Source organism: Dipteris shenzhenensis, chromosome 7 (genome assembly GCF_047967505.1).
Source record: "Dipteris shenzhenensis isolate YYH24624 ecotype China chromosome 7, Dip_SZ_1.0, whole genome shotgun sequence".
Classification (NCBI taxonomy): Eukaryota; Viridiplantae; Streptophyta; class Polypodiopsida; order Gleicheniales; family Dipteridaceae; genus Dipteris; species Dipteris shenzhenensis.
Genome location: NC_141602.1, coordinates 42,481,700 through 42,508,332, shown reverse-complemented (window position 1 = coordinate 42,508,332; position 26,633 = coordinate 42,481,700). Strand labels below are relative to the sequence as shown.

Below are 26,633 nucleotides of genomic sequence, written 5' to 3'. Positions count from 1 at the left end.
GCCTTTTTAACTTCAGCAGCAAAATTCAGCACTTTTGACAGAGTAGTGTCTACCTAAGTCCAGAAATTAACAATCTCTTATCAAAGAATATCTGCTACAAAATGCGTTATGAGGGCCTGATTCTAGATAACACGGCCTGCTTGCTCGAGGACATCCTGATGCACTCACTATTGCTAAAGTATTGATGGACAAACACTCCCATGGTTGTCAAATAGTAAAAGCCTATGGAAATTCGGACAGATGCAGATGGAGAATTCCACTTCCACCTAAAGAACATGTAAGATTCGAAAGTGACAAATAGGACCAAGAGCCCAACGATATGTGTACAACAGGTCTACTGCTTCTCCTGAACTATGTGCAGATGAACTACTACAAGATCCATCTGCTCCCCAACTCTCAGGGCAGACCTCCTACTTTGCCATCATTGTGCTTCATTCCTCTCTTTCCATCAGCACTGCACCCACCAGCCCTGCTTGAGTAGCACCTATGTTCCCTGCCTCTAGCCCCATTAGCCCACCCCACTTCTCCCTTCTAGCCTTGCATCATTCAGCCTATCCACTTCATCCTTCTAACCTCACCATCAGCACTCCGCCTTTCTAGCCTCACCCTCTGCCCCCTGTCCCTGTTGAAGAAGTGAAAGAAAAGCATGAAGCTGAACACAAAACAAGAGAATGCTTGCATATAGAATGAAGAAGGTTGAGGTCCATATGTACGCACCTCTACATGAGCCACCAAGCTCCACAATCATCTCCTCAATCAGCTCCTAGAATCTCTCAATCATCCTATGTGGCATCTACCACCACCTAACAGTGCTTATGGGCACCTAACTGTGCCTCTAGCACACACAGCTTTATAGCAGCCTGCAATATAACATCCTTTCAAGAGAGACTTTAACCATTGAGCAACATCTGCTGCATCACGCATTCTTCCAGAGAAAAACAAAACCATTGTCTTTTGAGCCAAGCTCATAACTGGAGCATAGAGAACATGGCCCGGAACCAAGACACAATATTCTGGAGCTGACTCCTCAGTCCAAGCATTGTTAATTTCAGAAAATCCCTCATGTAAAGTATCTGCAAAAGATTGTAGCTTAGGATTCAGACAGTGTTCTTGATCTTGTGGAGAAAGGACCTGACGATGCTTGAGATCTCCTCGATGGTACTGCAGAGTCTCAGGAAGAAAAATCAGACTCTACCCAGTAGCTAGAAGCTGAAGGAGTAGAGACCAGCAAGGAGAGAAAAGGAAGGCAAAAAAAGACACTTGTGCGGATCTGATAAAAGGGCTATGAGCAGTAGACGAAAGTGGACCAAAGAGGCGAGTAGGAAGGCAAAGTCTAGACAGCTATGAACGAAAGCTAGAGAGCCTAAAACCTGCAAGAAACGAGATAGGAGAAAGGCGAATAGAGAGCACGTGAAGGCGCCTAAACAGGTCACACAGAACTGAGAAAAGAGCCCCAAAAACAGGCCCACGAGAACTCTACAATCTCGATGGCTATACACAGCATGCAGGGAACACAAAAAGGGCGACAAAGGAGAGGGAAAGGGAGAAGAACTCCGAGACTGTACAGCGGCAACAGACAGGCTCCACGCAGACCGAAAGGCTGACTAAGGGGTTCATGATGAGAGAGAAGAAGCGCAGCAAGAAACACGACCCAGAAGAAACCGCCAGAAGGCTCATAGAACCCTAATGAGAGGCTGAGGACCCCCTGGAGGGGGCGAGCTGACTCGCTGCAGAGAGAGGAAGGCTTCGACCAGCTCCAACCCACACACACACACACTCATACACATGGGCATAGTACACCCCCCCCCCTCCCCCCAACACACACACACCATCTCTCACAACACTCGGTTCCTCACTCAGCCCACAATCTCGCTCTTCACAAACATACAAGCACAATCACTCTTCCATTTTGACACTCTGATAAACACTCACTCATTCGCAAACATACGCAGAGACAGTTTCCCACATCTTCACCACACTCAATTCGCCACTCAACCCACATGCTTGCTCTTCACACAAACATACAAGCACAATCACTCTTCCATTTCCTACACTCTCACAAGCACTTATTCACTAACATACATACACAAGTGCAGTCTTCCACTCCTTCACACACAGTAAAAAGAAAGATTTCATTACATTCATAGTTGCCCCATAAAGAGAGCAACTACTACTGAAAACTAGAAGCAATGATGAAACATTTCTAGCTGGGCCAAAGGTCAATCTCCAAGAAACCGAGCATCTTGGAGAGACTAATGTAAAGAGGCCGGAAAGAAAGCATAAACATCCACCGAGGACTGCCGGTAAACCATATTATGGGCATGATATAAGGACCACAGAGCCTAGAAATGACATCAGCAAAAGAACTGATCATAATTTGACGTATGGGCATATCAACCAAATAACCAGAAATGCCTGCCAAAAGAAATCCTAGGAAAGTGGGCATGATGAAATGCTGCCAATCTGAAGAAAAAGTCACGAGCACTAGAACAGGTCCAAAGAAGATGTAGTACAATCTTCCTCGGATGCAAACATGTAGGGTGGCCCAAGGAAGCAATCCGCCCGGCAACCAACAAAGAGCCAACTGGTAATGCACCCACCAAACAGCACCACAAGAATCCCTGTTGCTTGAGAGGGAGCCTATATTCCATATTCATTTGAGACAAGTCTTCCACCAAGCAAGAGACTTGTCAAGGCACCAAAAACGATTACCATACTCTTGAATCTAGGGCTGTAGAAGTAATAAACAATAAGCCTTTTTTACTGAAGGATCTACAAAAGGGAATGGGGAGTAACCTGTGATCCCCCGATCCAACTTCCAATGCAACCAAGGAAGAGTAGAAAACAGGCGGGGTACCAGCCGAAAAGAATGCAGCACAGCAGTAGAAATACCCATTCGATGCAGAAAATATGCCTTGCAAGGCTGAAGATGAGCCAAAGGGTGATCAAATAATCTGCTCCAATGGATACTCTACTGCCGGAGTGTGTTTCCAGGGTGAGGAGGACGACCTGGCCAAAGTAAGTAAGCCAGTAGCTGCTGCCAATCCTAAATCAAACGGGTATAAAAGGGACACCCAGGAATCCAGCCATATAAATGCCCAAAAATAAAATTTGAAATAGCAGCAATCCAATGACTATAGGCCTCTGTACAAAGAGAACCTAGCAAACAAGAGAGCATAATGGTCCAGGGCTGATGTTGCCCCAAAAAGGTTAAGTGACAGCATGGCCTTGCGAGCTAACACGTGAGTATGAATATAACTCCATAATCTTGGACATCAATTTGTCGAGTCCAAAGAAGTCCAAGGAATAAGTGGCAAATGAAACTGCTCATATGCCATAATGATGGATGCACAATCCGAAGGGGAACATGAAGTGGCCAAGTTGACAATTTCCAATAAACAAATTTAGCTTTTGAAGCACCCACTGTCTCTCCTGTGGCAATGAAATATGCCACCAATAGGATATCCCAAATGGCACACTACCTGATTAGTTGGTAACAAAATGCCAGGCCATAAAAGGTGATGCCAGTCATGCTCATGCAAAGGCAGGAGCTTGGATTAAATTCACCTTCAGCCCAGCTACAAGACCATACAAATCAAGTGCTTGCATAAGGTACTGAATATCTGACTCAGAATTCCGAGAAAGACAAAATAGTCATCTGCATAAGGACAAAAGGCACACCGACAAGAAAATCAATGCCATGCAAAGGCGGCTGTTAGACCAAGCCATCCATGTGCAACAAGAGTGGATGAGTAGCAATAGAAAATAGCAAGGCACTAAGAGGACAACCTTTGATGAACAAGCAACTCAAAATCCAAGAAGATGATAGGGCATCAGATAAAAGGCAATGTGCCGTTTCATCTTCAGAAAGCCAATAGACCACGAGTTGCAGGTTAGTTCCAAAGCCCACCATCCGAGCCATAACATCCACAATGAAATCCCATCGAATGGTGTCAAATGATTTCTCAATATCCAATTGCATGATCAAGACATCCTATCTGGTGTATTTAGCATATCGAATTCCAATGCAAGCATTAGCAATGCCATAATTTGTTTGCATGGCACAAACCCATGCTACATAGGGTGCAACCCAGTGTACAAGAAATTGGATATGCTAAAATCAGCATTTTAGAAATCAACTCTTACACCATAGGCAGGAGTGTAATGCTTTGCCAGTTTGACAAATGTTTACATAATAGTTTTTTGAGAATAAGACACAAAAATACTTGTTTCCAAAACCGGACGAAATTTCCCAACCGAGACAAGCTGCTTTCAGCTCTTTGTCAGTGAATGGCAATTCCAAAGCATGCACCTCATTCGCATAGAGAATTGATTTCAAAGAAAGACCTCCCAGGCATTTATACCTCTATAGATGAAGAGGGAGAAGGGGCAGCAAACAACTCAGCATAATAATGCTGTACGACATCATCAAGCTGTCACGTATTCTGTGTCTAGGAACCATTCGGGCTTAGCATCCATAAAAAAGGACTGCATCCACTTGCAAGTATGCAGGCTTCACAAGCGCATGCTATCACACAATTCCTCAATTGCAGCACCCTTGCCATCTGGGTCACAATCAGTCACTCAACCACCACTTCTTACACTGTCTTTCCTCTCACCAACCCCTTCCTCTTTCCTCCCCTGCAAGAGTCAGATTGTTTTAATTGAGATTTGAGTCTCTGGCTTCTCATCCTTGATCAATGTAATGGCGATGACAGGTCCACGTCCACATCCACCTCCACCAATAGGGTGAATCTTTCTTTTACGAAAGAGGAGCTCAGAGTTCTCCAACTAGACATCACCGCAGAGCATGGGCAAAATTTGATAGGCAGAGTATTCCGTTCTGACATTTTGAGAAGCCAGGTTTGTGATCGGTACCTCGTAATACTCCCCATGAGTCAAGTGCTCATCTCCGAGACATTCTAGCTAGACATTGACGCACCTGAAGTTTCCACATCAATTCTTGCTCTTAGCCCTCTCCCACCTAGGAGGCGTAGCAAGGTGTTCATATATCCGTATTGCCTTTACTTTGATTCGGTTCTCAAGGACCCTCCTTGACTCTCGATCCCTTAGTATCCCTGTCGTCATACTCAAATTTGAATAGTGGTGCAAGATCATAGATGCCTGCACCCCACACCTCCCCTCCACGCATTCCTATCTCTTCGAACCACTTTGAAGCTCTTGCAGAGAGGGGAAAGCCTCTCTAGGAGGAGGAGGACATTAAAGCCGAGGATGAGGTGGCCAGAGATCCTTTTAAAAATGATGTTGCCGCCCATGCGAAGATCCTAGCAATGATGACACATTAGGCTCCCGCACTCTGAAGGTGATTCCTCAAACTCAACACACTTTTTTTGGGTGAAAACTTTTGATGCTTTATATTACACAATAACTATCCCAAAATGGGATGTGGCCAAACACTAATGCACTACCTTGTCAACATTCATGTGCAAACTTGTGCTCGTAAGATTCAATCCACATAGATTATCCGTGGAGTTTCCACCTCTATCTTCAATGTACATTAGACGAGGTCCATCTTTTGACACCTATAATGGGGCCATGTCTACTACTAGGTTAGGAAGACTTTCCGTCGCCACTTCCTTCTTTAATGAGGGTTGTTAGTTGGAATATTCAGCCAGACATCCCTACCTACTATAGGAAGCAAGTCATCAAGAACTAGCTTCATTCTTCGGTCATTCATGGAGCGATTGACATTCTCCTCCTCTAAGATAGGCAATGTGCTAGGACAGACCACCTCCTACCGAGGCATACATTTAGTCTTGTGCTCTTGAGACTTGGATCATCTAGAGAAGAATACATTCTAAGGGGACGAGCATTTTCCGAGTGAAATCTTCTGAGCATCCGAGCCAAGGAAAAAAAAAGCTTCCAACTACGTAAAATATGACAAAAATAGATCGGAACGAAACATAGTTTCACTTAGAAATATGCAAAGTATTATAGCAATGCCTATTTTATACACAAATCTTTACATGAATCTTTGGGAATGGTGAGTAACATAATGGGATGGCTTTTGAAGAAACCCATATGTAGAGTAGACTTCTTTATGAAAATCCCCTTATGATCCTTCTTACAACTTTTAGTTAATAGGGGGTGACATTGAAAACCCTCTCTCAACCTAGCTTCATGAAAGGGTTTCTCCAAAGAAACCTCATTGAAGCAAGCTATCAAGATAGCGAAACGCCTTTGAAGTAGGTCTTCCAAGGTAGTTTCGCTGGAACTACCATGGACAACACTTTTAAAAGTGGCATAACTTTCACATCCAATGTGCAAACATAGTCTTTCAGCCACTCAAATTGATCGAAAAACCCCATTTGAGCACATCTATGGGGTTATATTTTGGAAAATCTTGCATATACAGTATTAAATATTACATATATTTTATGTTTAATATTACATATATTTTATGAGAGTGATATATAAGCCCAAGTTAATACTTATTTATAGTAATTTAAACTTCTTTATAAACATACCCATAAATATCTTGTTATTTATGCTATTAAAACACTGGAAAGCTCTTGTCATATTGATATAAATGTGTTTAATAAGTAATTATATATGTATAATATTATGACATTGAGAGTGATTATGAGGAATATTTCTTAGAGGAATTATTTTTCGACATTTTTTCAGGTAATAATAGGGTACAAAGGATGTCTATGAATAAGAAAATTTATGTTATATAAAAATGAATGAGTGACTATTCTGTATATTTCTATGATAAAGGGATCTAGTTCTAGTTAAAATTAAAGTGTAAAAACCATGTTTCCTAAAGAAATACAATTTTCTAAATCTCTTGAAAAACACGCTCGGATAAACCTGCTCATAGGTTTTTGCTCGTAAAATTGACGCATCCACATTCTAATTCTTGCCGCAATCCTTCTAACACAGTTATTGCACATGGTGTCTTCGATTTAGTGAGGGATCCATGGATCATGCTTCTCCTTGGGGACTCCTAGATTGGGTTGCTCTACATTTATGGACCTAATCTCAAAAGGAATTGTGTTGCCTTTGGAGGGAGATTTGCAGATGGTTTCCATAGGTTGACTCTTGGATCATAGGAGGAGACTTCAATATGACAGAACAGCCAATTGATAAGAATAGGAGAAAGAAGCTGGAGTCCTCCCTTCTGACAATGCGGTATGGAAAGAATACATATTAGGGATCACATGCAAAGATAGCTAGTTTGAGGATGAATTTCACACTATCAATGCCAATCTTTGATATTCTTAGTCTGACAGATGCAAAGGGACTATCCATGCAAAAATTGTTCACTTTTACATTGATGTCTGGGCTCTGGATAGAGGAGGTCGCACATTTATATCAACAGGCACCAGCAGTTCTCACCATGTTCACATTGTTCTTCTCATTAGAAACTAATTCAACTCATCAGCAATGGCGTTAAAACATAGTATTCTTCTCATGGGTCCCCCTGTAGACTTAAGATGAGTCTACGGGCAAATAGCCAATCATGTGGATTGAGTATTTGTTAATAACCTAGGAAATCCGTTGGCCTTTTCGGAATACATGTAGTGATCCAGATGGGAGAGACCACCTCGACACTGAGTGCCAAGAGAGTTTTTCAAGAGCTGCCTTGCATGAGTGGCACCCTATCACCACTCAAAACTTGGCACATCGGCAAACATGCCTTACTAATTGACATAGTTATCCCTCAAGGTTGGCTTTATGGGACAGACTAGACAAAGGGCGGACAGATTTGTGTTTCATCTCAAGCACAAGAGTTCCTTTATAAACTCTTTGTATCCTCTGAGATAGGGGGTGCAAGAGAGTGCTTTATGTAGTTAAGGAGCGTTGGAGACTAGTTAGATTGAGAGAGCAGAAACCAATTGAGGATGCTATTCTTCACACAATTAGAGTCATGGGCTTCATTGATGGGCGATGCTACATAGGTCCCCACCCTTCTCTCATCATAGATATTCAATTGAGCCTCTGGCTCTATCGTGGATGCCCTCTTGAGCACCTAGTTTGGGACCCAAGAGAGTAACAATGGATTGATGCAGTATCACCCCCTAGGACTCTCCTTCTTTGACTACACAGTCAGGAATGCTACAGGAGCCTAGATTCAAAGCCTGCATTGGATATATACCCAAAGAGTACATTGGGAGACATTTGGCATTACACTATGGTCTACCCATTTAGTAATTCTGGACATGACTGTAGAGATCATATCAGAAGGGACAAATCTACATCTTTTGGCTCTTCCAGCACTGTGGAATCCAGATCAACACCTACAGATAGGCCTTTGGTGTAGATCTCAGATGCCCACATTGGTTCATAGCATTCCAGTCGACTCAGCATTGCATTGGGGTTGCAGAGAGTATCATTGCACACATGCTTGGCAAGATGAGGAGAGGTACTTGCTACATGGCCTGGAGGCTGGCCCATTGGCTTTTGTCTCACGGATACATGACCTCACTGTACCTCCCCCCCCACTTGGAGCCGACCACTCATATCTGGCCTTCGGTGTTCTCGCTGGTGGGTGCCTTAGAGAATAGAAAAGAGGTGATTTGCAAGATAGTAAGAGCATCACATCCTATCAATCCTGGCTCCTATACTCGCAAAAATGATTAAAACATCACAATCAATGTGATGAAGAAAACCCCTGCTACTAATGTTGACACTCATAAGTGGAACCACAAAGTGCACAAGCTTGGATAGAGAATGTGATGTAACCCCACATCAGGTAGCAAGGTCCGGGCTTATTTTTTTCTTTGTAAGTCACCCTTTGTCTAATTTCTTTGTAAGGTGGGCTTCTTTGTTTCTTTTGTAAGTCATCCTTTGGTATAGGTGGTGCACCAACCCTCTCAACCAACTAGTGTCAGGAGCGCATGGAATAGACAGGAGAACACATGGAGCACGGGATTCACTGACCCAGGAGTGTTGCGGAAGCCATCAAGGATAGAGCGGCCCACAAACGGTGGAATGGCTAAGGATGGCTAAGGGGTGCAAGAAGACATCCAATAGGAAGAAGGAGAGGAGATTGGCAAATATGGAGATCTACATACATAGAGTCTATAGCTGGGACTTTAAAATTTTTGGCTCTTATAATCACTAGCAGGACATTATCCACACCCTCATGGCCACTTGGGGCAGGATTCAAGGCTCTTCAAACACTCCAGTGGCCAAGAGAGCTTCTTTCATGAGAGTGACCGTGGAAATTCCACTCTCGGGACTGGCTCCAGCAGCTCATTTCTTTTCTGCATGATTTTGTATAAAGCCTTCACAGGTTTTATCCTGGATTTATGTATTTTGGTCATACTTTTTTATTGTGTGTACTATAGAAGTTCACCTTTTTGGATTTATGTATTTTGGTCCTACTTAATAGAAGTGCACTTTTGGCAACAACAACAAAAATTGACATTAAAAAATCTGACATGTTGTATGGATTCCAGGGGACAACAAACAGGTTATTCATGTGAAGTGCAGCCTGTCCTGGATCAATCCCAGGTAAAAGACCAAATCCTGCCCATTCATACATTTAACAAAATTTTACTTCATTCCTTCAATCAGCAACACAAGCAGCTTGCATGATCAACAGAGCCCCTTAATACAAGACGGTTCTTATTTATCATGCTGCTCCACTGTCTAAAGTGTGCCCCCCAAGATAGATCCACTCTCATGTTCTCAATTATCTCACAACTCTGAAACATCAGGTTTTTTGGCCAATCTCTGAGTCATGATTCATCTTTTTCTTCAAGATACATAGGGCACATCCACACCCAAACCTAGAGGCCTGTTTGAAGTACCTGCTTGTATCAGACCAATGAAGGTGTGCTTGCTCTCCTTTAAGCAAATAGTTGAAGTTATCAGTTCCCTGCTGTTTGTAACATAGGGCTTGACTGCAAGTATTTGCTAGCACAAACCTGCCATCAATTATTACCATCAAGCATAATAAGTGAAGGAAACACTTAAGCTAGGAAATATTGCAATACACCATAAAACATGCAAGGAAAACCTTGGTCGGAAGGTGATAGTCCTTGTCTTGCCGGCACAAGCTCCCAAAACTGATGCAGACACAACCGATAAGATAAGAGCTCCTTCCCCCTTTAAGTCCGGGATCACCACAGTTGTCATTCCTCCTGGTGGGTTTAAAGCAAATGGGCGTGACCATCTTGTTTCATTTGCATCTTCATCCAGTAAAGAGTTTCTAGAGTGAGGTAGTGCTATTCTCACCCTCAATCTTTTATCACTTAGGTCCTCCTCCTTAGAGGGTGAATAAATGTGTGCTTTGGGATTTATTAGTTCAAGGGTGCTGACTTCATCCTTCATAGAATTGGATCTCTTAGGTACACATGAAATTATATTTTTACCCCCCAGTAGCCTCATTGCCTTGTTTCCACAGAACTCTCCATGAGAATATATGTTGGCAAAATCTCTGCTTGGCACTTTTAATACAGTTTGCAAACCAAAAGCCTCTGGGACAAAAGTTTGATCGTCTTTCTGTATGGCTGGATGACTGGCAATCACCTGCTCCCTGATTGGTTTCCCTTTATCTGACAATGGATCCGTATCCCCATCTACAAGCCCTAAGTCTACACCACTGTAGTTATAAAACCAGATAGGCACATATATAGACAGCTCTCTTGTTCCACAGACCCAGTTGCATAGCTTCTCGACTTTCAATTTGACAACACTGCCTGCACTTCAACAAAAGCTGACATCAACTCTTTTCAGGAAACACAATTAATTGCATTTTACAAACGACCTTGATACGGCATTTCTAGTTTCTGAACTGCCAAACAGAGTCCACATTCCTGAAGTGTATTATGTTAGGATACCTCCAGAATTTCTTGGCAGGAGTTCAAGTGTCTCGACAGAGAGGACCTGGTCTTCCTGAGGATCTGTCCGAAGGTCTAGTGGAGCAGAGGCACTTGCTAGCTTTGTCAATGCAGGTAAGAAGCCAGGGACATTTATATTCAATGTCAAATCATGAGCAGAATTCACCTCAAAAACAAATATAGAATCACCCTGCACATTTTAAGTTTAAAAATTAAAAGACAGGTTATCAGAGTCCGTAAAAAGTAAGTATTAGAGAAGAAATTCTGTAATTCACTCTTCCTTTGAAAGGTCAACATAAATGCACACCTCTGGAGCAGAAAGGGATAGATTGAGTCCTGCACCACTTTCTATAGTTAGAGACAGCGGCAGTGGAAGACAATTCCTAAACACAAATGGTGCTTGAAACATCACTTCACGCAGAAAGCCAGCTGAGCTTTCATTTACTGGAAAACTTGAGTAATACATCTGAGCTTGGGAATCAGATGCGACATGTTTCCAATTTGACTGCAAATTATATTTCATCTCTTCTGGCACGGTTGATGTTGAAGCCAAGGTTTCCCCAACCATCATGCAACAGCGAAATGGAGCATTACTAGGGTGAACAGGGTAGCACACAAAAGAGCGAAGCGACACAAGTCTTGAAGCTGGTAAGAGGATGTTTGAAAGAGATTGTGGTTCACTCCAGAGGTGGCTACTGCCCAATGGCTTCCACCTTATCTGTCCTGTTTCTGCCAAATGAACTGGCAAGGGCATCACGTGTCCTGGTAAGATGGGCTCCATGACCTGAACAATCATCAGACAGAAATTCAGCTACTAAGATGCACCTTTTACTAAGAAAATTTTCAAGTCAAGTTCTTGCAAGACCTGTCTAGCTCTTAGTCTGCACCTTGGGTACAATGCCAAATGGAATATCGAATCGAACCTCCATTGGAATAGATGTTGCATTGACAAGACTTACCTACAGTTAACAAACAAAGCGTCTCAGCTTGTATATGAAGACGTCTTAGAAGGTACCGAATCCGTGTATATGCCATTTTTCCTAAGTTATTTGACACTTATCAGAGAATCTGAATCACCCAAAACCAGTATAGTTGGACACAACTCACTGTGGAATAAATTCGGATGATCTTGCTGTAATGCTGAACTGAGACATCAAAGACAACGGGCGTACAAAATGCATTTGATTTAGCATCGCTTTCACTATTCTCAATATTTTTCCCTTCCAAATTTTGTGTCTCTTTTCTCCTTTTTATGTCATCCACACCAGAGGACGAGTGCGAAAAAGTTACACTAAAGAATCTACATCCTACAAGATCAATAGACATAGGAGATGATGCTTTCGAGGTCCCTTCAAGCTGCACACAAATCATCCTATGCTGTCCACCAAAGGACCTCTTGTCCACCAGTCTCTCTGAAGAACTGTTGACTCTGCCTTTGCGAAACACTTGTTCTGGCGTCTCTTCAATAAGCAATGGAATGGAGCCTCCAGGTTGCACGATATCATGACTACTCCCACCCAAGTGTCTCCCTTCAGATGGGGCCTCATCATTTTCAAGACGATTACCAACCAGCCAGTAGGTGATGGAAACACCAGTGTCATTCTGGAACCAATAAGGAGCATACCCCACGGAAATCTTGTTCCCCGCAGATGTACTGTGATTACCGTTATCTGAACTTACATTCTTCCTCTTGCTACATGCATCATGACACAGATCCACTGCACGCGAAGTAGCCTGATCACTTGCAAAACAGCAGGTGCCAAGAAAGTAATCAGATTCAAACACTGACAACAATAGGAGCATGAATCAAAGTCCATGCATGAACCATGAAAGTCCTTTCAATTCTTTGGATGCTCAGATTTTCTGTACTTGCAATTAATAATCATGTTCAACACTCAACAATAGGAGCATGAAAATCCCTTCAATGCTTTAATGCTGGAATTGGCTGTACCTGCAGAAGTGGCTTGGTAATATTTACATTTAACTCGCTATATGAAGATATTCTCGAATTTGTGCACCGAAGCCTACTGAAAGAGGCCAAAGTGCTGCTTATACTAAAAGAGACACTCCAAGGCTCTAGGAGAGGCTCCCACGTCACCTGTTTGTAAGATTGTGAGCAGAAACATGACACATGACAAGGAAAAGCATTGCCCCACACCAAAAGAAAAAAAAACAAAAAGGACTAGCTTGATTCCTTTAGCCACTGGCTTGCATGAGTTTAGAATTCTAATTCTCAAATGCTGATACCTTTTCCATGTTATGGTAGTCTGCCTCAAGTTCAAAAGAGCTAGACAAGTTCAAACTGTCAGGTCTCCAGCTTATTTGAGTATCCGTATTTTTCATTCTAAGCTCAAAAATTGGGGCATTACAGCTCCACTGCACAAAGGAATGCCAAGCTCGATTCAGTATCAGTCATACGAATCTCAACAAGGATAAAACCCATCATCAAGGTTAAGACACAGAAGATGCAACCTGAATTCCTCAACTGGCTGAAAAATGAGACCCTTATTTCTCAATACCAAAGCAACAACATGTTTATGAAGATGCAGCTAGCTTTCAAATGATGGGCTAATGAAAATGCTGTCATTTGACATCCTGGAATTCGATGTTTAAATTAACGGCCTAAATAATATTACTATTAAGTAAACTTCTTGATTCATTGCAGCTTCTGTGTACCTATAATAATTTCACCAACTGTATACCTATAATAATTTCAGGCATTTCTTTAAGTTACTTTCCTTACAAGGTTCTTAAAAAGACAGACCCAGAAAATAAGCTTCTTAAATCTCACATGTCAACAGAGGACAAGAGGCTTACCCTTCCATCAGTCAGCAAGATTGAACTTCGCTGTAAAGTGGCCGCAATCTTTGCTTCAATATCAAACTTGGAAGCAGATGAATTCCATCGTTCGAAATTGAATGACCTGAGAAAACACAAGATGGCATACGAACACCAAATGTCAACCCTTTTCACCATAATAGTCGCAGTCACATAGACCTTTGGGGTTATCTTGAGATCTATGCTTGTTTTTGCTTGCACATCTGCTATCTGTAGCAAAGGTAGACATCGGGAAGCATCAGAATGACCTTCTTTTAGATCAACCCCGCATTTGAGTATGGATGCTTCCAAATCACATGTATGCGTTGACTCTCTGTAAATAAGGTTTTCCACCTGAATGGTTAGGTTTAAAAAAATGTATTTCTGGATCTGATCATGGTCCAGTTTAAGATCTGATATCTTTTCCAGACATTTATCGCAACTAAGGTGTTTATGGATATCATAAGTGCTCATTGTTGAAGTAGCCAAATCAAAGTTGGGGATAATAAAGGATAGTGATATAACCGAAGATTGGAGAAGTATAGTGCTCTCTAAACTATTTGCAGTCAGTTCTTCGGATGCCTGAAGAACTGAAAGAAATCTAAGGTCAGTGGGTACCACCGACGATGATTCTCCTTCATTCAGGCACTGAGCTTCCAGCAATCGATCTGATGTACCTGGATGTAGAGTCTTCTGGTCGGCACGTACAGGAGCTACAAAATTCTCAATACATGCAGCCAGTGCTGGAATGGCCTTAGCCCAGGCAGCCAAATGAAGGAAGACCTGTATGCAAGGAATAGTGATGAAAAGGTGTTTATCTGTCCCTGTTCCATATGAGACACGGATTTCAAGGCCTGGTTGGTTATCCACTGCAGGTGCACAAACTACTATTTCCTTGCAGCGCTGCTGCCTCAATGTGCATGTAGTGCAAGAATGAATTGATGAAGACAGAACAGAGTCTAAAGCACAGAAAGGGTTGCCAGACTGATACTCAATAGTATGCATGCCCAACTGTAAGACTTTAAATTTCATGTGTTCAATGCAACTATTTTTTGTCAACCCTATACATTCCATATCCTCGACATTTGCGACTGCAACCTGCTCTGCATCAGAAACACCCCTCGCAATGATGGCCATTTGAGACGCAGACCAGTTCCATTTCCAAATCGTGATAGGCATGAAAATGGCAGTGACAGATAATTGGCTTGCAGAATGCAATGACAAGAAAGGGATGCCGTCCACCAGCGGTGATGCCTTCTTTATGTGTACATTGTTAACAGCAAATTGCAGCTCTTGCTGAAAATCATAGTGCATGAACCTGGAAATGAAAACCAGATATCAAAACACTCATCAGTTATCATGGAGTTATAGTTCCTAATTAACATCAAATATCTCCTACAGCATAACAATGCACAAAACTATTCTAGAAAACCATTCTGGAAAGAGCTCACAGCAGTAACTGCACATCAAGTCTGAATACATCCTACTTTAATATAAACTCTTACAAGGACACATCCCCTCTAAAGGGCCACAACCCCTCAACACACTTGCTAGGCCAGTCTGTTTCTTCCTCTCGAGGGCAGCTAGCAAATTGACCTGGACACAACCCCCTCGCTGAAGTCCCCACTTCCGTGCTAGTAATGTATTCCAGTTCATGCTTTTAAAATGAGTGATGAATTATGGATTTAGTCCACTGGGTACGCTTGGAGTACTTGAGTTGATAGAATTACTAAAAGGTTCAAGAGTGACCTTAGGAAGCATAGGGAGGTACATGCCAGGTCAGTCCAATGTCCCACTGAGCCCAACCATGTGCTTGCAGGCCGCCTCTGAGTCATGAAACCCCTTGTGCTGGGTCAGCAGCTACCTCTTTCATCCCAGTACTGAGGGCTTCCTCTAGATTGACTTGATGCCATTTGGCATGGTTAGCTATATTTAAGGACAACATGTTATGTCCAAGATCTATGCATCATTGTTAGATGGCGAGGTCAGTGCTCGCGCAGAGATATAGGGGCTCAGGGCATCCGGACAGGCCAGCTTCAGGACGGATCACTCGACTTACGATCACATTTTTACACTTAGAGGGATCATTGAGGAGGCCAGACACAGGAGACAGAGAGTATATTGTTGCTTTGTAGATTTCCGCAAGGCATTCGACACCGTTCCCCACGCCTGACTCATCAGACGTCTGCAGGAGTTAGGCTACGACTCGGCGATTATCTGGGCAGTAGTAGCTCTCTATGAGCGGGTGACGGGGCAGGTCAGGATTGGCACCAGCTGGACCCCAGAGATCACGAGCACTATCGGAGTCAAACAAGGATGTCCCTTGTCACCGACTCTATTTGGCCTCTACATTGACGAGCTCGAGACCACCATCAGGACACTCGGAGGTGCAGGCTGCTCTCTTGCGGAGACTGCCATCCAGATTCTCCTATACGCAGACGATGTAGTACTACTATCCTCTTCTGCTACTGGTCTTCATGGATGGACTTCAGGCCTTCTGTGATACACATGACTTGAAGGTCAACCTTGGGAAAACCAAGGTGATGATCTTCAACACTTCCAGACCCGCTATGCACCGAGAGCAGTTCCTCTTCGCCGGCGACCCTGTTGAGATAGTTGACTCCTACACATACTTGGGCGTTGTCTTCTCAGGCCTGATCTTCACAATGCGCCCGGCCATGCAGGCCAGGATCAGCCGGGGATACGCCGCTCTTGCCAGGCTAGAGCGACAGTGCTACCACTCCCAATTCCAGGACCCGCGAACCAAGTCTCTCCTTTTTGATTCTTTGGTTCGCCTAGCAGGCATGTACGGTAGACCTTGGTGGGAAGTCGACCTTTCAGACACAGAGTGGGCTCGAGTTGAGCGCCTACAGATACTGATATTTGCTCGGATGATCCGTAGCAAACCATCGGTACCACACCAGATCATTCTAGCAGAGTTCGGCGCCTCACCCCTACAGCTTGATGCAGCTTTTCAAGCTATCACCTACCTCCACAGAGTCAGGGATTTTGGCTCCTCCGCTGACGGTCGCCTCCGCCTACCTTGGTTAGCCCTATCCTCCTCTATGGCCTTATCCGTTGATGGGGACCAGCGATGCTGGTATAGTCGTCTTTCCAGTTGGTTCACCCGACTGGGCCTCGACTTAGACCGGTTGCCTCCTTTTCAGTACAGCCTCGACGCTCCACCATCTCCTCTCTCCCCCACTGACCAGGAGGTCAACCGGCTCATTTGGGCGGATCTGCTCCAGCTCCACACCTGGCGGACATGGTTTCTTCACTCCGAGCTTCCTGTGAAGCTCGACTTCTACCGCCGACACTGCCTCCAGATCTCACAGGAGGGCTTCATCACACCTCCGGGTTACACACAACTTCATCTACCACATGCGCTCCGGATCTCCCTGGGTCAGTTTAGGGTTTTGTCACACCGATTACGGATCGAGAGTGGACGCGCAGAGGGTATCCCACGAGAGGACCGCCTTTGCCCACTTTGCGACTTACAGGAGATCGAGTCGGAGGAGCATTTTGCTTTCAGATGTCCTATCTATTATGCCATTCGAGGCCGATACCACTGCCTCTTCCGCAACGGATTCGGCTCCCTCCCACACATGCTACAATTCTCGGATCAGTGGTGCCTAGCCGCTCTCTTACATGAGATGACCCGCCACCGAGATACTTCTCTCCGAGCACGACGACACGAGCAGCACACACAGCGGGAGGACACCCAGCGGCCTATCACTGACTTCTTTCAGTCACAGGATACCTCTTCTCAGCCTAGCCGACGACGCGGACGTGAGCGAGAGCCAGAGCCACGACAGCTGCGTCAGCGGACAGACTCACACATCCAGGTCCATGACATCTCGTCTCTGCTCTCGGCCCGCCCCACTGGGGTTACTGTTGCCCTCATCCACAGGGCCACCCGCCGCCCCCGACGACCGAGCTCGACTAGGCCGCATGACGTCAGAGGCCAATCATCTATCGCAGGGTTTTTTCCGACTTCCCATTTGACGGCCCCTCTATGATTGGTCTCTGATGATCACCACCTGCACATGTATACTGTATCTCCCCCCTTTGCCCCATTTTTTGTGCCCCCCCCTTCTTCTTCTTTGTATCATCTGGAGGTAGACACATATTTTTTGTATCAGGACTAGACACATAGTCCTTCATAACCTCTTTTTTGTAGAAACGGTTGGCTGGCCCGTTTTGAGACCACCACCATTATGCTCATTGTATCAGTTATCTTTAGTCTCATAGACCTTCACGGTCTCCCGAAGACTTTAATAAACTTTCTTTCTTTCTTTCTTTCTCATACATCAGAAGAGGATATCAAATGCCAATCATTGGCTACAATCTTGACATGGTTAGCTATAATTAAGGACAACAAGATGTGGCATATCCCTCCTGGAAGGAAGACGATATCAGATCCCAGTAAACTGTGGCAACTAAAAGCTGCATACACACAATGATCTATTTAAGCGAAACCGTAACATGAGGAGGAGAGCCTTCAAAAAGCAAACACTCTGGACTGTGGCTCAACCTAAGGCCTGCAACAAAGAACCATCTGCAAACACCAAGGTCGTAACTAAGAAAACAACACACAGGTCTTCAAGAAGAGCAGCACGCAGGTATCTGCAAGTGTTCCAGCCAACAGCATAAGAGGTGCAGCATAAGACACTCGAGACATCGCAAGTTGTGCAAAACACCCTGTGGAGCATCTAGTGACAAACCCTGTGTAAGCATACAGGGACGGGTCTCACAGAAGCAACCTGTATTGGTGAAGCATCGCACCTAGAGGACTTATGCAGTGACATGAAAGGCAGAACCATAGTAGCAACTGCTTCATTGTACAGCAGCAGAAATTGCACCTTTTCTGTGGCCTTTCCCTCTAAAATAGCAAAAATTTTAGTACGGCAAACCAGGTCGCATGGCTAAAGCATGAAGTGCTTGTTCCAAGGTACTTCTCTGTGCACCTGTTTGAGCGCACAACTACAGCAGTAAACTGTTGTCTCAAGGTGGCGAAGTGGACAGGTGGAGAATCTAGAAGATAGGAGACCTAATGCATGGCTATCAAGAGGCAACACATGAAGACACAGCAAGAAACACTGTACATATCTTCCTGCCCACAGGACCTGGAGGAAAAGGCTACAGAGGCCTAGGAGCCTAAAGATGGAAAATCAAGAAAAGAAAACTTCAGTAGCTTCTCGTACAGGGCAACCATCAAGTGAAGAAACTGCTCAAGCAGTAGCAGCAAATAAAAGAAAAAATCGTATACGTCTCTTGAACAACATCTCTCTTGAATGCACGGTGGTGAAGCAGGCAGTCTATTGCACAAGGTTACTATGGTAGCACCTACAGCAGCATAATTTGCCCATACCAAACTCAAAGGGGTTTATTTTACTTTGTAATGTACAATTACTCGTGAGGAATAGCACATTTGTTGTGCAACCCTCCCCCCCCCCCCCCGCCCCCGCTTTCCAAAAAAGAAAAGAAAAGAAACTTTCTATTAATGCTTGAGAAAAAACCAACGATACAAATCAGCTATCTGTGTGATGCTGATCATGGAAGAAAATACACTGGAAGAGTGCTGTCTGTAGATCAGCATTTTCTAGAGAGCCAGCTCAGTGCCTAAGGAATCTCAAACACAAGGGCCAACAACAAAGCTGGGACCAGTGGAGGCCTCGCTCAGTGAATGTGCAGAAAACACCTGCAGGCCAAGCCTTCCAGAAACACACCAGTATCTCGATGGGCGTCCTAGAATGCATTTGTCCGTTTGCTCCCATATGGTGCACACGGTATAGAGGATATCCCACCAAATGGCCACGACGGTGGCTGATGGGATACCTCCTAGCCATCACCAAACTGCAACAGGCGGCCAGGTGCAAATAGATAAATCCAATCTTAACTCTCTCTCTCTCTCTCTACCCCTATCTCCCTCTCTTTGTCTCTGTCCCACTCATATATTCAAAGTAGTAATGCTGGACACCGTCTCCCAAACATTATCCTCGAGTCAGAATACTAGCCGCTGGTGGGAAGGAGAAGCCACGTCTTGCACCTCAATCGGGAAGACCCTCTGTCCAGATAGTCTGGAGAAGCCATCTCTATTGAAAAGGCGTGAACCCCCTCTCCTATGGCAATATTAGCTGCAGGTGACCAGAGGTGCTGGTTTGCACACACAGTGAGACGGTTTGCGCAACTGGGGCTCCACATGGATAGACTTCCTCCCTTCCAATACAGCATTAATGCACCATTTTCCCCACTCCAGTATCATGAGGTCAACCACATGAGGATCTTCTGCAGCTACACACACTCCGGACCTGGTTGGAACCGCATGAGCTCCTAGTGAAGCGCAGCTTCTACAGAGATCATTGCCTACATATCTTACATGAGAGGTTTATGGACCCACCAGGATATACACAGATTCATTTACCCCATTCACTGAGGATCTCTATTGGGCAGTTTTGGGTCTCTTCACATAGACTTCATATTGAGAGTGGCCGGGCAGAGGGTCTACCTAGGGAGAGATGCATATGCACCTTATGTGGCCTACAGGAGGTTGAGTCTAAGGAGCATTTCATTTTCAGATGCCCGGTATACTATGAGATTACAGGGTGCTTCTATTGTCTATTCAAAGATAGCTCCGGGTTGTTATCCCCATTTCTCTCTTTTCCAAATGAGAGATGCTTGGCCGCGTTCATTCACGAGGCAGTCAAACATCGTGAGCGCCTACTTTGATCATAGAGACAACCCTGGTAGACTCTTCTCAGAGCATGATCACAGAGGTCTTCCAGCCGAACTATACAGGCTCCCCTCCTACAGGCCCTAGACACGATCGGAACCCAGAGCCAGTGACACGACAGCTCAGGAGGAGGGTTGATGCACAAATTACTCTTGGGGACATTCCCTCCCTATTCAAAGAGGGAGCGCGACCGACAGGGATCACTGTCGCCCTTGTTAGACGTAGAGCTATGATCAGGACACAGCACGGGACCACGCCCACAGGCAGCTGACACCATTCTATCTCTAATTTTATTCTCTCGCTCCCCCACCCCTAACGAGAGGGGACCACAGTGACATTGGAGCATATTTCACTTTGTATTCTGATGACAGTTGCTCTGATGATGATGACGATGATAGTGATGATGTAGATGACTATTATTCTGATATGACTATGTAGCGTGTAGCTTTTTGCTTTTTGTATGGTGTTGATGCTCGGTTAGTAGCTCCACCCTTTCAGCTTGCTTGTATCAAGTTTCTCACAGTCTCATAGACCCATCGGTCTTTTGCAGACTTTAATAAACTTTCTTTTTTGCTTTCTTTCTCCTAGCCAAGCACCCATGCCCCAGGTGAAGTCCCCCTCCATCCTCTATGTCCTAGCCACAATCGTGAGGGTCCCCTGCCAAATCCTTGATCCTACAGAGCAGCTCCACAGGCAATGCAAAATCATCTCAAGATCCCTATATGCCCATTGGTGGAACTTCCCATTCACTCACATCTGCTCCAACCACAAGCCAATAGCCAATCCCACGTGGGCCACCTTCCAAAAGAAATATGTACTCTTTCATGGGCAAAGGCTAGTCCACAAGTGCAAACAAAATCTGGTCATGACCCCTTGGAGCACCTACTCCTCTATTGTCGACCTCATGCCTCCACTGCCTCATCCATCCTGATGTCCTGCTGTTGATGATGATGATGATGATGTTGATGATGATGCTGAGATTGATATATAGTCGACTATCACATGACTATGTTGTACTTAGGACGACTTAGCATTGCCATTTTGCATTTTTTGCATTTTGCATTGGTCTGGATGCTCGTTTAGTAGCTCCACTACCACAGCTCGTTGTATCAAGTTTTTCACAGTCTCATAGACCCATCGGTCTTCCAAAGACTTTAATAAACTTTCTTTCTTTCTTTCTTTCTACCTGATGTCGCTCTCTTTAAGGGGTCCAAGCAGCCACATCAAGCTGAAGGCAACAATCGATGTGTACAGTAGAAACCTATCGTCCACATATGTTGCCCTCCGAAAAGCCCACTCCATCCTATCATATGCCTTGTCGAAGTACAAGAGAAGAACTACGGTAGGTTGAGACTCCTAAAGGGTCCAACCCATTGCCTCTAGAAATCGAACATGATGTCGAAGATGTTTTGTTCCTAAACAAAACCTGCTTGCATGGAAGTGGGGAAGTGGTGGCACAACCACAAACTCAAGACCTTAGCTAAGATCTTGTAGAAAGTATCCAAAAGGGTGATTGGACACCACTGTCGGATATCTGAATCATCTCTCCCTTTTCTAGGATCAAACAAACCTAGTCCCAACCGTGTGATTGGGAAAGCAATCCTTAGTCAAAGATCTTCTACTAGGCCAACTGCAAGGGACCATGAATGACCTCCCAGCCTCAAAGAGCTCCTCATCTGTAAAAGGAGCCTCCAACTGTCTCTTGATGCACTGGGTGACCACTCAAAAGATGTGCGCCCAAACTGCCGCTTGGACTACAAGAACCTAAGGCGATGACTCCACCATCTCTGAAAAAGTTGGAAGTACAAAGAGGTCGTCATCTCTAATATCGCTTGGCATCCGATTGAACTTGGCCTTCCTAATCTCACAACCGCTATGGCTGGAGTCCAAGACTTGCATGGACCAATGGTTCGAAAGGACTACATGGCCATCCTATCCCATCGCTAAACCAATCAACTTGGAGGAGTAATGAGAGAACTTGTCTCTCACAAACTCTGTGGCCTGAAGGTTCACCCACACACTCTCATATCTGTCTGCAAGCCACTGTGGCTGAAATCTCTCTATGGAAGCAAGGTCCATCTTAGTGCTCTTGTACAGTGTAGACACTGTCATCTCGTTGAAGTACCTATGTCTGTAGCTCACATTACTCCTCTGAATAGCATCTGCTACCCATCTAGCCCAACTGTCTGGCAAGGATCATCCTCCTACTGCATGCTATGGCCTGCTATAGACCTCCTCCTCCTGTAGTAGCAATGCATCGAGGCTCCATGCACCCTTTCGAGGACATCCTTGACAGAGCTGGCCCAAGTGAAGCAATCGGAAAATGATCTGACAACATTGTGCCTGCTAAGATGCATGTGGCTCGACCTCTATGTATAGCCCAATTCCCCGCATGAAATCTATCTAGTCTCTCGAGTAGTTAATCATGACGCTACTTACCAAAGGAGAAACGAAGGCTAACCGTGAGTCTAGAGAACACTGCCTCTTGCCAAGAATCCTAGCCACGAACCACGAAGATAAGTGTTCCCATGTGCTATGCTCGGTCGAAGTCTCCCCCTTGTGTGTCCTCCTCAAACTTTACGTCGTTGAAGTCTCCTCCAACAATCCAAGAGTCCATGTCCAAGAGCCTCCTGTTAAGTGTCTCCAAAAATGTGCACAATGCTGATGATATGTGGCTGCATACATGTTCAAGATCCCAACGTTGTGACTCACATCCTCAAGCCTATCCACACAACCATCCTCCTATGAGTTCCCCCTCATCGAACACCTTTGGGGCTAAGGCCTGGGCTACTGCAATGCACATGCTCTCCCTCCTACCCATAGCTGGAGACCATACCTCTCCCCGGGAGGAGACAGTGCCGAAGATAGCATGTGCCGTGTAGGCCATGCACATTCCAACTCACCATGGTCCAACTTTTGGAAGGGTGGGGGGTGGAAAACAAGGCCCTCCTATGAGTGGAAGTTTGTGTGATAGTCGTGGATTTACGGGAGTTTCAATGGGGAGTAGTATGTGTCTATGCGCCCACGCCGCAAAGGTATGACTGGCTCAATGCCCACCTTCAACGCCATTGCATTAAGCAGGAGGTCTCCACTCCTAGCTTGCTAGCACATTGGTTCAATGGCTAGTGTGTAACCTGTTGGAGCTGCTCATGGGGCCCTAACCTGATCATAGCGACTACTAAACCAAAGCCTCGTTGGTCTCTCAAGAAATGTGGTGGTATTACCATGGGTGATCCAAAGCTCCTTCCCATGCTAGCCCTCCATCAACCTTTAAGCTTCTCACCACCCCTTGGAGGTTTATTACACAAATACTAACTAATGCTAAGAATCCCCCCATAAACCGAGAAGGGTTTGCAAACCAAAATTGCCACTACTATAACCAAGAGACAACAAGGAAATTCCAACGCCATACCTGACACCTACCACTACTAGCTGAAAGTATATGTCACTCTAAAAAGTATAATCATTCTCCTCTCTAGGTGAATTACCTCCGTTTGTGCATAGGTTGCAAAGTTCTCCTTGAACTTCCTCATGTTCTTCTATTATGCAAGCCTTCATATTCAATTCCTTTGGCTTCACATCAAATGCTCTTTTACCAAGTCTTTCTTTTTTACCTTTTCCCTTATCCTTAATTGTAAAAGCCGGTTCACTCGTACCTGCCATATTAATATTTGCCCTCCTCTCTTCACTCGAGAGCATAGAAACAATGTCATGGAAATCAAGTGCATCAGAATTCAGCCCGAGTATAGAAACTATCTCGGAATACCTTGGTGGGAGGCTCGTGAGTAAAATGGCCTTTGCATCATCATCATCTACCCGGACATTCAACGGAACTGCTTCATAATTGCGTGACATGTTGTTGAGGTGGGTCGCTAGGGAATCCCCTTCTCCCATTTGTAAAGCAAACAGCTCTTGCTTCAGCATTATTTTAAAATTCTTCACCCTCGACCCAAACCATGCTTCAAATATGCTCCAATTCTGGGCAACGGTCTTGGAGATATTGACATGATGGAAAAAGCCTACTCCTATAGCGTGTACAAGAAGGCCTAGAGCCTTCTCATTCTTATATTTGTGGGTTTCTTCTCCGTTCCAGACACAAACCCCCACAGCCCTTTCTCCATGAATAACAGATGAACGAATAACTGCTAGGAGGGGGAATTCCAACCATCAAACCTTACCACAGATCGAGCAGGCCAGTCGTTGACGTCTTGGTCCACGCATCCATTTATGCTCCTACTGTAGAAGGTTGTCCACACAGGTCGGCAAGCATGTCAATTACCAGCACCCTCCTTCGTGAACTCTGTGGCCTTTTGAGAGTATTGGGTGCCCTCATAATCTCAAATCTGGATGATCTCCTACAAACGATCTGCCTTACTAGATGTGCTCGGGCTCTCAAGCATATGGATACTATCTAAGCACATTGTTCATCGAGGTCATGAACGTAGTAGAAGCCTTTCTTAAACCAGAGGGCATTACTTTGACCTAATAATGACCCTTTCGGATTTCGAACCCAATCTTAGGTAGGGATGGATCCCAAAGCGTACATCAATCTTACTAAAATACTTAGCGCCTTGCAATAGAGACCCAGAGCCTGAGGCACGCTGTACTCGACAGTGAACGGACATGCAGATCACATTGAGCGACCTTCCATCCCTGTTCAAGCCTGGGGGCCTCGGCCCACAGGGGTTACTATAGCCCTGGTCAAGAGCAGTCATTGCTAGGAGACTGAGACGGGCAACACCCACAGATAGTTGCCAGCCCTCCATCATTGGCTACATATCAGTATCCCCCTAACACACATATACTTTTGTGGGGCCGCTTGCATGAACCAGTGCCAGCCAGCCCTGATGGTGGCTGACCTAAGTATGAGGATGATGATGATGTTGATGACAATGATGGTGATGTCACTACTCATGATATCACTATGTACTACTTAGCACTTAGCATTCAGCATAGGTGTTGATGCTTGTTTAGTAGCTCCACCCTTTCTGCTTGATTTGTATCAGTTTTCTATTAGTCTCATAGACCCATCGGTCTTCCGAAGACTTTAATAAAGAAAGGTTGTTCCTCCTCTGAAGCACCCACACTCATTACGGCTCCGTCGAAGCCACCCTGGCTATCACATCTGAAGTGCCGTCTAATCCACTCCACAAAAAATTCATGATAGGTCTCTTGAGCTGAGTGATACTGCGTGTAGATCGGCACCAACAAGAGCAAACAAACCAGGCTGTAGCCAACAGTACCTGATTTACAACCACCACTCTGGATGCAAGGTCAAGTCTGGCCGAACTCCAAAATAGGAGCTTTCTCCTTGTGCTCTCCAACACGGGAGCGAACTGCTGTGCTGGAGAAATTCCCACCCCAACCTGGCATCCAAGATACTTGACGGAGACACCCCTCTGAATCCAAGTAAACCCAATATCAGCACCCCAATCTGCAGTGTCCTCATCACTAATCCAGAAACCATTGGATTTGTTCCCGTTAATGTGAGCCCCTGCTGCAATGCAAAATAAATCCAAGGCTGTCCTGAAAGAGGTGAGTGTCTGTGGAGTGGCATCCAACAAAATAGCCGTGTCATCTGCCAGCTCACTGTCCAGCAACTCCTCTAACTATCTCAACGGAAGTCTCAGCCCAAAAATATCAGCTTGAGCTCTAATATAAAGGCTCATAGCTTCAGCCACAAATAAGAATAGAAAGGGGGCTAGAGGGCATCCCTGTCGAACTGATCTGGATATCTGAAACATGTCTCCCCTGACTCCACCAATGAGTACCTGGCTATGGGCTGACCTGTAAAGAGTAGAAATCCCTCTAATCCACAAATCTGAAAATCCAAAGTGAAGAAGGGTTCCCTCTAGAAAACCCCAATCTACCCTGTCATATGCTTTTTCGAAATCTAGGAGTAGAATTGCCAATCTATGGCCCTCATGCATAGCCCACTCAGAAGCCTCCCAAAATGAGAATATGTTATCAAAAATGCTTCTGCCATGGACAAAGCCTGTTTGTGTGTCATGTATAAGATCTGGCAAGATGGGCTGCAATTCGGTTGATGGCTTTTGCCAAGATCTTACACAAAGTGCCCAATAAGGTGATCGTTCTCCACTGAGACACTAAATTTCTGCAACCTCCTTTTGGGATAAGATGAATGAGACCCTCCGAGAGTGAGTCCGTCATCTCACCCGAGTCCCAAACGCCCTGCAGGGCTAAGGTAATGTAATTTCCAATCTGATCCCAAAAAATAAAAAAAAAAGGTGCAAGCCCATCTGACCCTG

General features: G+C 44.8%; 1 protein-coding gene across 1 annotated transcript in view; it reads right to left on the bottom strand.

Annotated features, from left to right (window-relative positions):
* LOC147900370 (vacuolar protein sorting-associated protein, putative (DUF1162)) overlaps positions 1-26,633 on the bottom strand; it is a 249,522-nt gene that overhangs the window by 60,566 nt on the left and 162,323 nt on the right. Inside the window, exons 24-32 of the mRNA XM_087376703.1 lie at positions 13,632-14,949; positions 13,062-13,190; positions 12,766-12,912; positions 11,922-12,548; positions 11,702-11,773; positions 11,122-11,598; positions 10,815-11,004; positions 9,992-10,673; positions 9,783-9,899 (exon numbers count right to left, since the gene is read on the bottom strand). Coding sequence (XP_087232829.1) covers positions 9,783-9,899; positions 9,992-10,673; positions 10,815-11,004; positions 11,122-11,598; positions 11,702-11,773; positions 11,922-12,548; positions 12,766-12,912; positions 13,062-13,190; positions 13,632-14,949 — 3,759 coding nt within the window. The remainder of the gene's footprint in view (positions 1-9,782; positions 9,900-9,991; positions 10,674-10,814; positions 11,005-11,121; positions 11,599-11,701; positions 11,774-11,921; positions 12,549-12,765; positions 12,913-13,061; positions 13,191-13,631; positions 14,950-26,633) is intronic.